Raw genomic sequence first — 14,170 nt, 5'->3', positions numbered from 1 at the left:
AATGTTAAAATAGTTTTTCATAATAGTTTTATTTGTTGGCAATAAACTGTTTCTGATTTCTGATTGTCCATATGCTCATCATGACCCCCGGCTTTCACTGCAGATCAACTTATTCATGATGCTTCCCTGGCCCCCATGTTTCCTGTTGTACGTCAGCGTGCTTCGTGTGGATGTCTTTGGGTCGGTTCAGTACTGTGACCAGTTTTTTCACTAGAATTGGTATTGGCCATGATTAAAAAAAAAACAATGTAAACAGTCATTCCAACAATGGGATCTGAACAATGACCATAATAAGTCTGGGCAGTGGATGTAGTTCACACTCTCAGTCATTGCTTGAGTATTGAAGCTGTGTAACAGTACCACAGTGTCTCAGTGTGTGTTGTCTCTTCCAGGACTCGTCCTTGAAGCCAGACATGGAGCAGCAGCTGCGCTCAGCCTCCAGCGTGGACGAGCTGATGAGTCTCATCTATCCTTCGTACTGGACCGCCTCTGAAGTGCAGATCCCAAACTCTCTGCGGCCTCTTCGGCCTCCAGGGTCTCCCCCCGGGCTCAGAGCCCACTGAGGCCCCCGGCTGAGGAGCCAACCTTCGCTGCTGCCTACCTCAACCTGGATGTCCTGAAAAGTATGTTTTAACTTATTTAACACTATTTCTTTCTGATTTGAAAATAATAATAATTGGGGAATCACAGCAGCACACTCTAAATGTTCACCTCAAAGAAAAGCTCCTTTAGAGGGCCCTTCATTAAATCATCTAATGAAGAGTGGCCTTTGAGAGATTCAAGTTTGAAATGATGTCACCAAATGTTTGTTTTTCATTAGTTTGCGATATTAGGCAGGCTGTAATGAAATTGGTTTTTACGTTATGTCTTTAACTGAGTTAACACCACAATTACGTTTATACATGATATGAAACACTGCCAAACTCTCTAAAACAACACCACATTTAAACATAAGAAAAACCTGTATTTATTTCCATTGGGCATCATTTTATCATCTAGCTTAGTAGTATTTATTTGATGGAAACTACACTGTTTTTCACCACATGTAGTCTGAGCCATGACTTAGCGGGAGTGCCCAACCAGTCGGATCGATCGCGGGGAGATTCCCAGTCGATCGCGAGATGTGTCTAAAAATAGAACAACAATTATTCTGTTTTATCGTTAATGTCCTATAACATAATCTTCCTGTCGCCAGAATAATGCACTTGAACGTATCAAAGCTTTGTGATTGGCCGGCGTGACCCCATGTGTCGGGGCGTGGCTGGTGGGCAGTGGGCACTAGTTAGCTGATGTTGTCAGTAGCCTCATCTCAATACCCCTCCTCGACTCCTCTCTTCCCCTCCTCCGGGACTTGACCCGGAAATCGATCAAGACACGCCATTTTGAAGGACGTCCCAAGAGCTGAAATGCACACGGAGGAGTCGAGGAGGGGTGAGGGAGGAGGGGTGCGGGAGGAGACGAAAGGAAGGATACACGAGAGCAGACTACGCGGAAGTGTTTTCACTACTCAGCCCCGCCCCCCACCTTCACAGCTGGTCGATTTCAACACAGGAAACAGGAAGAACGAGAGAACTGGAAAGAATGAGTGGAAAAAGCGTCACATAAATGTATAAGTGCTCACAGCTCCGTGGGAATTATTATGTGCAATTCATTTCTTAAGGTTATACTAACAATTTAAGTCATGTTTATGATCTTGAACGTCACTAAAACATAGCTATTAAGAAAGCTATTCATAAATGGCTAGATCTTGATAAATAAAAATTATTTGTTTTGTTTTGTGTTAAAGATATTCAGGAGTTAAATTATTTAAAATTCACAGTCCTGAATGTGGGTTTGTGGTGAATGTGGGGATCTACAGGACACACATGTTCAGAGTAAAGGCTTTCACATTATTTATAATTATAATTTTATTGAAATGTACATTTTACACCAAAACGGAACACAAAAGCAGGGACCAACCATCATACATTGAATTCCTTGACTAACAAGAGAAAGAATTCATCATTTAAATACATATTTAACAACAAATGGGCGGTTCTAAAGGTTATTCAGTTAAGCCCGATGAGAGGGGATACAGCTGTGCAACATGTCATCATTAACAGACGTCGTTTAAGAGTGACGTTTGAGTGAACGAGGACATCCCAATTAATACCTGAGGACTCCTCTGTCCTCGCGTCACCTCCTCGTGTCTCTCGCTCGCATCTTACGGAGGCGGAGCTAAGACGCAAGGAAGGGACGCGAGTGAGGGAAAGGAGGAGTCGAGGAGGGGTATTGAGATGAGGCTCGTGTCAACAGGAGTGACAGTCCGCACACACACAAGACCGCAATTATGGCAGAAGCAAAAAAGCCCAAAATATATAATTTTCACTCCGAGTGGGAGGATGATTATTTTTGTATCTATTCCAATTCAAAGTCCATCTGTCTCATCTGCAATGCGAGCGTGGCTTTATAGAAGAAGGGTAATTTAGGAGCGGCATTTCAAAACAGTGCACAAACGCTACGAGACGGATTCCCTCCCAATTCTGCCCTACGCTCCCAAAAGGTGAGGGACCTGAAAGGACAGCTAAATGCACAGCAGTCCATTTTCAACAGGCCCAACAACAAGAGCAAGGCTGCTACCAATAGCATCTTATCGTGTCAGTTCACATTCTTGCGAAACACATGAAGTCTTTCAAAGACGGCGAAGGTTGTGAAAGAAGCATTCCTGGAGGCTGCCGACGCGCTTTTTTGGGGACAGTAAAAATAACAGTAGGCATTTCAACAGGTTTTTGATATAATAAAAACTCAAGTTAGATACCGTTATTAATCAGCTGTAAGTTTTAGTTTGTTTGAACTTATTCATTATAATTATTGTACAGAATGGTATAAGAATGCAAACGTTAAGATCTGTTCTGTTTAAATTGATTATAGTCTATTATCAATTCAGGTTAAGAAACTAGTGTTGCTTGCATCCTATTTTAAAGGCATTTCTTTTTATACTCTACTAAAATGCAACAAAAAAAGGGTTTGATTCTATTAATTTTGTCTTTTTTATTGCACTCTGGCAGCAGATTCCTGTGTAGCTTCAGATCTGAGTTGTCTTATTAGTAAGCCTAATTTATACTTTTGTAGCAACACTATTTTTATATAATGGCAAAGAAAGGGTTCAGAGTCTTTTCTTTTTCTCCTGTGTCAGATGTGGCAGCACTGTTCAATGTTTCTTGAAAACATTACCCACTGTAGTATGTGACGTGTGAATAAACTCCCAACTCTGTATCAACAACACTGTTGTGTAACTTCAGTTAAATACTTGTATGTGTGTAGATTAGAAAGAGGTAAGATAAAGGATCTGCAGTATTTTATGAAGTATTAATCGTACAAAGGTCAGTTTTATACAAGTAGAAGTGTGTATTTACCTGGTAGTAGGCTGTCAGTAATGGCTACGCCTCTCTATTTGGACTGGTAGATCTCGGCAGGACTGGCAACTTTAAAAAGTAGATCTCGGTTTAAAAAAGGTTGGGCACCCCAAGTGACCTTAAGAACAAATGATTATGAAGATTATACTTTAGTTACAAACTGTAACCCTGGCTAGTATTTTAGGTATTTCAGTGAAATACCTCAAATACTTTGGAGATATTTGCAGTTTTCTCGTTGCACACTCTAGTTTAGAAATGGTTTCATGGATTCAGGGAGGTTAAAAAGGTATATTTGTGATTCAGGTAAACCTGTGTTACAGATCAGTTTTACATGGCTTATTTCCCTGTCAAATCTGGTTAACGTTGTTCTCCAGCTGCATTTATAAACAGGTCCCAGATTGACAACAAACGTTTGTGACACTAATGAATTAAGTAAATAATTTCACTTACCTAAAAAACAACTATTGCCTTGCCATTGCCTCTATAAAGAAACTGCTGAATAAATGTCAGAACTGAGATGAGTAAAGAGGTGATATTGAGACGGATGGACATCTGACAACACTGATTTCAAGTTGCAAAAGTTGTCCCTTGACGCAGTTCTTGTTAGCTTTGGGAGGAGGATGTTAAAGTACCAAACGTGTAACCTCCTGTTGCCAGTAGCTGACGCTTAAACAATTTGGGAAAAAGTGTTTGTGAGCATGGGTGTGTCAAACCGGCTCCACAGCGCCACCTACTACGCTGCCCCCGTATATGGGATTGTCCTACATGTAGGAAATCTTGTACGTATATGTAACACATGGAGAGGATGTACAGTATACCGTAAACCCAACAGGAACTTGGCCATTTTGAATTCTATGTTTTTTTTGGTGCATTTGAGGGTGCCTTAATATAATGATTGATAAAATACATTTAATATTTTCTAATTTCTGGTTTCTGGTACAAAATGTAATCATATATTCTGTACAGAGTTTGCTGGGAGAGTAAACATTCTGTATTTTTCTGTCATAATCTGCAGGGTATTTTGATCACTTTTCTATTAGGAAGAATCCATTTATCATACTGCTGTCGGTTTTGACGGATCATATTGGCTCCAGCAGGGGCTTACGGGGACTGAAATGCAACTGCTTACTTTTGCAGGTCTATCAGTCAAGAAGTGATTACATACTTATAAATCTGGTCAGATAATAAAACACATTTAAACAAGGGATTTTTCCTTCTCATCCATGAACAGCAGCTGAGAATAGATCTGTTGCAGGCGGTGGTGGTGCTGACTGTGTGTGTGTGTGTGTGTGTGTGTTGTGTGTGTGTGTGTGTGTGTGTGTGTGTGTGTGTGGTGTGTGTGTGTGTGTGTGTGTGTGTGTGTGTGTGTGTGTGTGTGTGCAGGTATAGAGTCGGAGTGGAGGAAGACTCAGTGCATGCCCAGGGAAGTGTGTGTCGACGTGGGCAGGGAGTTCGGGGCTCCCACCAACATCTTCTATAAACCACCCTGTGTGTCCGTCTACAGATGTGGAGGGTGCTGCCACTCTGAAGACAAACAGTGCAGAAACATCTCCACTGGGTACCTCAGCAAAACTGTAAGCCCACTCTTATGCCTTTACACTTTTACAATGTGCTCTGTGTATATGGGATCCTTAATGGTTGAAGATTGGACCACCCAGAATTTCACAAGAAAAAGACGAATGCATGGCTCATAGATGATGTCACCAGGTTCACACCTGGAGACTCTTGGTTTAGGTTTACACTCATCCCCTTGTTGAGTAAATAGCATGTTTTTTCTCTCAGTACGGGGCTCTTCCTGATGCTATCACATTCACTGATTCATTGTGTTCTTATAAATCACTTTTTTTTTTGGGACTGTGAACCCCTCATTAAATCCTGTCACTGGAAAGGTAGGGAAGCTACCTAGCTAGCACCTCCCTCCTTGTAGCATTGAAACCTTCCCCTTAATAATGATAACTTACCAACAGCCAGACCTGGGGCATCAGACAAGCTTTGAAATGTCTATTTGCCTTCTCTGAGTCATGGCATTCTGTCCCGAAGTTGTCCACTGTGCAGACGTATATGATGTGTAGCCGTTAGCTGAAGGTTAGCTTACAGTGTGCATTCCATACACCTCAATCGCCAGCTGCTATATTCATTTCCCATGTGTTCACTTTATGAGCTACCATTGGCAGTCTTGGCTGATGATTTATGAAGCTGATTTCAATCAGAGCAGGAAGGGTACTGTAGCCACAAATGCATGACTGCGTATTTGTGTTTGTAGACCTATGTGAAAATGCAATTATTGTTTTTATACTCATATGTTAGAATGAGTGTCTGTATAAGACTGTACACGTATGAACCTTGTAAGCATCAGAATGGAGGAAGTTAAAGAGAAAAGAGGAAGCTTTGATATGCACTGAACTGAGTGATGGCACGATGGGCTAGGGATCCAACGGTTTATTGACCGATACCAAAACCGATCAAGAAATGTGCTTGTTGACTGCCATTGGTCTATGGCCAAATGAAATGATATTCGCCTATGGCAGTGTCCAACATTTCGTGTTTTGATTATTTGTGGTGAGACTTGGACAACTGCTTACATACTCAGCTGCCAGTTAAAGAAAAACAACTGTGGTTGGTCGTGTCAGCATCGATGAGCCAAAACCTAGTTAGTACATTCGATCAGATTCAGATGGTGTTGATTGGTTCATTGGTGTCTGATAACACTTGTCTATTGCTGTTTTGTCCTTTACAGAAAGAGCCTACAATTAACTCACTTTTAAAAGTAAACACACTTAAAGTCAGCCTTGATTCATAATTCTGTCCCAAACTCGACAAAGGTGTTTGAAAGGTTCTTGGAACGTAGAATGAAGCATGCTATCCTTAAGTTGAGTTAAGAAAGAAGGAGGCCAAGGTTAAGGCTAAGAGGCTTTTGCCTGGCAGCGGTAACAAGGCTGTGGGTGCTGAGCCTCAGTCTTTGTGAGGTTTCACAACACATTCCTTCTCTCCACTGGCTTTCGCTAACTGCTGTTTTTGGCTGCAACATCAGACTACTGGCCAGAGTTAGACGACCAACATATGCTACTCAGTACATCATTCCAATGATGGCAGACTAGATAGACAATTTACTATTCAACTGAATTTGAATGATTTTCTGAATGTCATTGTAAATAATTTGTTTGAAAATTGATATTTGGAAAGGTGAGGGGTCAAAGTGTTTCTCTAAAGAGCGTTCTGTGGTTGGTTTCGTCATCCTGAGGTTTCATTTTTGCAGATTTGCTTTGGCAATGCCTCGAGCAGCTGGCAATGGTTGAAAGGTTTCAACACTTAGCAGGTAATAGAAGTTGTTCTAAACTGTTTAATTTACAACTTGGCTGACTGTAAGTGTCTTTAAGCATTTATGTGTGTCTGGTTCTCTGCAGAAGGGTCCAGCCTGTGGTGTATTTTCATTCTGCAGGGTGCCATTTTTTCTTCCTGGTTTATTGTGACGTTCATTCTTTCATATTGGTTAATGTGTTCTGGTTCTGTCATGGTTGGCTGTGTTAAAAGACCTTACCTTTAATACCTTACATATGCTGTATTAGAGATATTATTCACTGCTTCACTAGTAATGGGGCCCAATGTCAGCTGGCCTGTCCCCCTCCCAACATTCTGTCCCAGAGCAAGATATCTTGACAGCTAATTGCCAGATGGCAGATACATTTTCTGTGTTAAGTCATGGTTCATAGACAATGACTCATAATGTTTTCTATGACCTTCTTTAGCACCATACACAGGCCGAACAAAGTTTCATTTGTACACCAAAATGATCTGGCACAATGGCATGACTTTAAGAACACTCAAGCCTTCCAGGGATACCCTCCTTCCATGTTTTATGAAACCACCTACAGCCAAAACTTAACACATTATTAAAGGCAAACTGGCAGCCTACCCCTATAAACTCAAAAAGACAAAGCTTGTCTGATCATAGTAAATAGCAAATGGATAGATGACAGAATTTTCTCAGGGCCAAGTGTTACATCAGCAGGGAGGAGTAAATCCCCCACTTTCACTGATTTTAAGCTGTTTTTATTAGATGTTTTATCATTGCTTCTCCATGCCGGCCTTCAGCAAAGCAGCAACATTTTTCTGAATTCATTCCATCTGAGTGTGTGGTTTAACATCTGTGAGTACAGGGTCTGTGGCACTGACAACACATCAGCCTCCGACCACAGAAGGGGAGAAGATAATAGACTTTGGTCTCTTCTTGAATTCATTTCCCCCTGAGCAGCTGTGTGGCAATGCAAAGCACTTCAGTAAAAGAAACACAAATTATACTCAGGCAAATTAAGAGTTGCATTTAAAGTGCTTTCTGCAGGAGCTCTCCATTCAGCACCACAAACACCAACACATCTAAAGACCAATGGTGCAAAAAACAGAATTATTTTCTTATGTTTTTTTTTCTCATTGCAGTAATACACTTATTTACCATCTGTCTTTTCTCTGATATGTTATCATCACAGTCACAATGTTATCTAGTCCATTGTATTTTAAAAGATTAAATCCGTCACACAATTCAGACGCTAAATTCTCCTGCGAGTATTGACCACCACACTTTAAAATCAAGATGTTCTGTTGGCATATAATTGCCAGAGATAAATCAAAGGACAGTGGTGAATGTGGCTGCTTTAAAAATATATTATAAATGCATTCAATTTCACACATAGAATATTAAATATACAGTACATTGATTGTTGATGTTTTCATCAATTGTTAACTGGCAATCCCTCTGTTGAATCAATCAAAAGGATCAATCACGTTTTTAAATATTTAAACAAGCTTTAGTTTGACAATCTTTTCTTCTGGTCACTTCAACCCTCCGCTGGAAATTGGTCTCTCCAAACATCAAGGCCTGAAAGGAGACATACGTAGTGTTAAGAATGTTGCATGTGCAAACCAAAACATCATTAGAAGTGTGTTTTGACAAACCTTTCATCCCCGTGTTGTTCACTGCGATCTCAAGATCTCTTTTTATGTGTGTCTGTTCTGTAACCATGGAGCGCTCTATACCAGGTCAAAAAGACTGAGGTCAGCCTTAATGATATCCTCATTAAGAAGAGAGCAAGAGAAGCTCAAGCTGTTTGAATAGGAGTCATTGAGACTAATTAGCTTCATTTCATGCTATCCAACTGTGTGATTGAGAGAATGAAGTGGTTCTCAGGGTTTCTGCTCTTTTTTCTAAAGCAGTCTTGTGAAAGTATCTTTATCAGAGCCATGTGAAGACCAAGCCCAGCTCCTTATTACTCCTTTTGTTCTTCAAGTGGTAATCCTTCACATTTTCGCTCATTGCTTTCACTTTGAAATGATCATTTCCCCAGTGATTCAGCTTCAAGTTAGACAAGTTGAGTGCTCCTTTTGAGGGTCCTTGTAAAAAGAGTGTATGAAATGGTGTGTTCTTATGATGGACCACTTTTGTTGATGGAATTCTTATTGAAGTCTAGGATAGTTGAACGGCCACAGACATATTCAGTTATTTTCAAGTTTGAATGGCACATCCAGCTAACTTGGAGAACATTAAAATATCACATGAAAACAATATAATACTCTATGAACCAAATTAAACAGATCTGACAGGAGCTTAAATTGACCTATTCATCAACAATGTATTTTCGCCAACACCAGAGGCCTGTACTACGAAGCTGGATTTTCGCTTAGGCGGCTGACTTCAGGGAAAACTCGGGCTTTCCGGTCCTACGACGCTGGTTCTCTTTTTAGCGGGCTAGATCTCCATGGTAACTTATGCTGAGCGGCTAACCTGCTCCGGAGCAGGTTAGGTTGCAGGCTAAGAGATCAACTCAGTGAAAGCACTGCCTGCTGACCAATCAGAGCTCCGTGTGCGGAGTTTAAAGCGATCAATTCATATTACAGGATAGAGGAAATACAGAAAAACTGCCGTTGCAGGAAAGACGGCCGGCAAAAATCAACTGACTGTGTGAACGTGAACATTAATAGAATATCACCTTCCCATCTTCAGAGCAATCTGACTATTATAACATTAGCGTTAAGAAAGCTTACTTAAATATCTGCCACGACATAAGTAACCGGATCAGAGTAACATTAAGTACAGTCCGCAGCACTGTGAGTGCAGACGTCGATGTGTCCCATTATCATTCATATCATATCACATCATAATGTATCATATATTTCCTTATCTGAGTCAGCTTCTTGAGCCGTATCTGGCCGTGCAACACTCACAGTGTCACATACTGTATGCAGAAGTATTATTTTAAGCAACACATTAAGTTGACGAAACACTCGAGTCAAATGTAATTAAAGTCAGATCGTGTCTTAGACGGGGCAGTGATATCATAAACCTGTTAATGTACGCATTCAAACACTTTTTCTTTTACCAGCTGTATTCACCTTGCAGGTGCAGCTATGTGGCTTTGATCCTGGATAAAGTGTTTAAGTCATGGATGTTTAAAGTTTAACTTCTTCATATTTGACTAATATTAAAGTTCACTTTTCATTCAGGAAGTATGACGCTGCGCTGTCAGTACGCTTGTCCATGTTTGTGATTGGTCGAATGCTCCAAATACCACCCCTTTCATGTGAACGCGCACCTAACTAGATAGGACACGGCTGGCTTGAGCGATCCACTTGATAACCAGCGTCGTAGTACAGCTTAGCCAGAGCGCGTATGTTTTGGATTGGGCCAACCGGCTAACTCAAACATATCCAGGTTAGGTTGAACCAGCTTCGTAGTACAGGCCTCTGCTCTCTTGTCATCAAGCTGGATAAACCAGTGATAACGAAAACATCCCCAACTGAGCAGTGGAGCCGCAGGACACAACATCTCCCATGCCAAGCGCACACCCAGTTCCAGTAAGAGGGCACATGGGTGTTATACAACAACAGTATTATTCATAGCTAGGGATGGGTATCGAGAACCGGTACTAAGTCAGTACCGGTAGCTGATTGGACGGTATTGGTATACCGTTAAGCCGCTGGACAAACCGTGCTGCTATCGGTATATGAATTACGCTACTTCCTTAGTTTAAACAATTCTGGTTGGTTTGGAACCCTCATCCCGTGTGACGTATCCGGTTTGAGAACCACTCTGATTGGCCACTGTGAATGCCACTCGTCATCTCTCCAAACAGTGCTCTTATTATTGTGAGACTCCCGGGAGCAGACGCAACATCTTGCAAGAAACAGCGTCTCAAGGCTTCTTAACATTTAACAGTTCATTCATCTGGCACTCCTGGCAGACTCTCTCAAACAAAAAAAAGGGACTAAAACGAAAAGAGGAGAATATTGGGCTATTGGCTCTGCTGTGTCTCTTGCTCTCGGGAGATATCCACCCGTGTCCGGGTCCCGGCGTCGTTTCCATCGACCTGATGGCTGGCGGCCCAGCCGCTGAGCTCCACACGCCATCAGTCGGATTCCGAAGAGGCTGGCTAGCTGAACAGCTAGCACCACCGGTGGGTCTCTGCGGTCTCGCGCTGACGGCTGCCGGCCTAGCAGCAGGACCTCTACCCACACCTTCGGAGGACTGCGGGTCAGCGCAGAGGGCTGGTGGCCGAGCAGGAGAGATCTACACACCGCCAGCTGGCTTCATAAGAGGCCGGCTAGCAAAACAGCTAGCTCTGCGGGAGGATCTCTGGGCTCGCGCCGGTGGCTGCTGGCCTAGCATCTGGACCAACATCCACACCATCGGAGGACTGCGGGACCGCGCCGATGGCTAGCAGCCTGGCGGTAGAGACCCATAAAACACCAGCTAGCTTTGACTGCTCCACTGTCAACAACGGCACCGAGGTAAAGCCTAGAAATCGAGTATTTAAAAAACACTGTTGCACAAAAATGGTTCAAACAGTGAATCAAGCCAAAATCAACCTGATCAATTAATGGATGAGAAGACAACCTGTTAACCTCTAGGAGTATAACTGTATTAGCTTTTCTTTACTATTGATATTTGTACAGATTATAATGGTATTTATAGCTGCCACTGCAGTCATATGCCCCTCTGCTGCTCCCTTGTCACAACACACAGACAGTGCACTGCCAATCCTTCATGCTGCCCGTCAGTCTCTTTTTGCACCCTGTCTTGATTTACCTTGTCTTTTTGTCCTCTTGTTTGCTTTCTATGCAGCTGTTTGAGATCACAGTGCCGATCACCCAAGGCACCAAGCCGGTGACCATCAGTGTTGCCAACCACACCCAGTGCAGCTGCCTGTCCAAACTGGACGTCTACAAACAGGTTCACAGCATCATCCGGAGAGCCCTGCCTGAGTAAGTACTCACTGCATCATTGTGCAACCCATACACACACACACACACACACACACGCACACACACTCACACACAGAGGTCTTCCTATTGGCAAACACAGGTATAACGAGTGTTTGTTAGATTCCCTTAATGTCAAAATAGGGTGTTTGCCAGTCAGATGGCAAATGTACGGTGTTGGTGTGGATTACCGGTGAGCTAAGATGCCAGCGTGGCTTTTTAGACTTTGTAACTCCTTCAGATGAATCCAACTGGCCTTGCTCCTCCTTTTGTCCCTGAGCACTTGGGATGGGAGTGAAGCCGCCATTCACCATCAAACCATCAAACTTTTCTGTTTTTTCATAATAACTGACTGACAACACAGAGATGCGTGACACCATGAAGGCTTCTCAATTCTCTAATTTCCCCTCCTCGACTCCCCTCCTCGACTCCTATCCTCGTGTCTTAGCCCCGCCCACAGGAGATGCGAGCGGAGGAGTCGAGGAGGGGAACCGAGGAGAGAGGAGGGGAAGCAGCAGGCGGTCAGAGAAATGAGAACTCCTCTCCTCTGAGCAGTCATTTTAAAGAGACGTCCATTAATGATGACAGGAGGCACAGCAGCCCTCTGTCTGATGGACAGATGTGTTCATGACCACTTATATATTTACTTTCATTCACAGTGCGGTATAATGAGACAATAACAGGCTACAGATGCGGACATATACACACATATTATTATATATATATACAATTTCAGAATCAAACAAGTATGAGAGCACTCTCATAATAACGTAACACAATCAGAGACTGGCCCCCCCCCCCTCTCTCTCTGGTCGCTGAAATGGGGAATTGAAATGACGGGGCAAAAGTTTTATTTACAAGTATTAAAAGTAAGCATAGGACACCAAACCAACTGAGACCCGTCTGTCCGCCGCATCTACGCACTGTACCACACACGCACCTACACACTGTACCACACACACACCTACACACTGTACAACACACACCTACACACTGTACCACACACACACCTACATACTGTACAACACGCACCTACAGCTCCTACAGCATATAATATAATCAGGCTACAGCCGTTGTGTATTTTATTATGTGAAGCACTAAATGGTTTTAGAAAAATATGGACTCTTTGTTTGTAGATATCTACTAAACTACAGCAAACAAATACAGAGAGTAATGTAGGCCTGTTATACTGAGTGATATATATTATACACACTGCTCTGCTTTCTGCACGGACCTCACAGCTGTTCTCACTGGAAACATTGCGTCACGATGAAAGCAGTTACTAAAATAATATCCAGGGGATGCATGCAGAGCTGTCATTGGTTGAGATAAGTCCGGCCGTGTGTCACGACTCTTTGAAACATCTCTGTTGCCGGAAATACATCCGCGGAGGACCCATCAGTGTATCCTCGATTATAGCTCCTCCAGAGAGCCTCCTCGATGCTCGATGCTCGGTCCTCGATGTGCATTTAGAGAAATGAGATGAGATTCCGGGTCACTACCGGAGGACCGAGGAGTCGAGGAGAGGAAATGAGAGAATTGAGAAGCCTTTCAAGTCCTTATACTATTGGCTCATAAGCCCTGTAGGCAACAGCACTGGCGGCAACCACACATCCATGGAGAAATGCACTCAGAGGGCGCAGATATCGCAGACATTGACCAATCAGAGCACACTGGGCTTTTTCATCAAGCGGGATTACAAAGCAGGACATTTTACAGTGAATCATTTCAGTTGTTTGGGAAATACTCTAATGTTACCTCAAGCATAAATACTGTATGTTGCATTTCTTAACTGAAGTTTGAGGACATAAGTTTGAAACATATATATCTTTAATTAGCTGACATTGATTGATGAACAATATGTTCTCTAGAATAGTTTTATACATGTACAGGTCTCATCATTTTTCAAATCAGGAGAAGGAGCAGTATGATAAACGATGGGCAGATCATAGTGGAATCCAAGTAGATGTTGTTTAAAGAAATGTGTGTGTGTGTGTGTGTGTGTGTGTGTGTGTGTGTGTGTGTGTGTGTGTGTGTGTGTGTTTAGTACATATCATTGGAATGTAATATCATAGGATGCTCCTCTTATGTGATTGATGTTATGTGAATAAAATTGATTTCACATGCATTTACACAACTTCAGACTTTCATATTCACTTCTCATTAAACTGATATATTATATTTGGTCCCTTTAAAACCTGTTAAGCACCTTCCCCCCGATACCGGGGGGAAAAACGCGTCATCTGAGGAAACAGTGTCTGAGGGCATCTTAATATTTAATAAACTATGAATGTTTTATATCCGTGTAATGGGAAGAAACTCATCTAACTGATCTTTTTTTTTTTTTTTTTTTTTTTAAACCCACAATGCTAACGCTGAGCCTCTGAATTAGCAACGAGCGAAAAATGCTAACACATTACTGCACAGAAACTCACTCATAAAACCCTTATTATTTATCTTTTCTGCACATCCGTTTCTCTGGGTTCTGGGTTCCAGAGAAACGGTAAAAACGCTAATTTCCACCC

At 42.3% G+C, this 14,170-nt stretch overlaps 1 protein-coding gene across 1 annotated transcript in view; it reads left to right on the top strand.

The window, feature by feature from the left end:
- Positions 1-392: 392 nt before the first annotated feature.
- LOC117474903 (vascular endothelial growth factor C-like) overlaps positions 393-14,170 on the top strand; it is a gene marked incomplete at its 5' end in the record, with an annotated part of 44,785 nt that continues 31,007 nt past the window's right edge. The window contains 4 exon segments of the mRNA XM_034120928.1: positions 393-500; positions 503-623; positions 4,779-4,969; positions 11,509-11,648. Coding sequence (XP_033976819.1) covers positions 393-500; positions 503-623; positions 4,779-4,969; positions 11,509-11,648 — 560 coding nt within the window.

The sequence above is a fragment of the Trematomus bernacchii genome, unplaced genomic scaffold (genome assembly GCF_902827165.1).
Source record: "Trematomus bernacchii unplaced genomic scaffold, fTreBer1.1, whole genome shotgun sequence".
Taxonomy (NCBI): domain Eukaryota; kingdom Metazoa; phylum Chordata; class Actinopteri; order Perciformes; family Nototheniidae; genus Trematomus; species Trematomus bernacchii.
The sequence above is the reverse complement of the archived record's forward strand: the minus strand, read 5'-3'. Positions and strand labels throughout refer to the sequence as shown.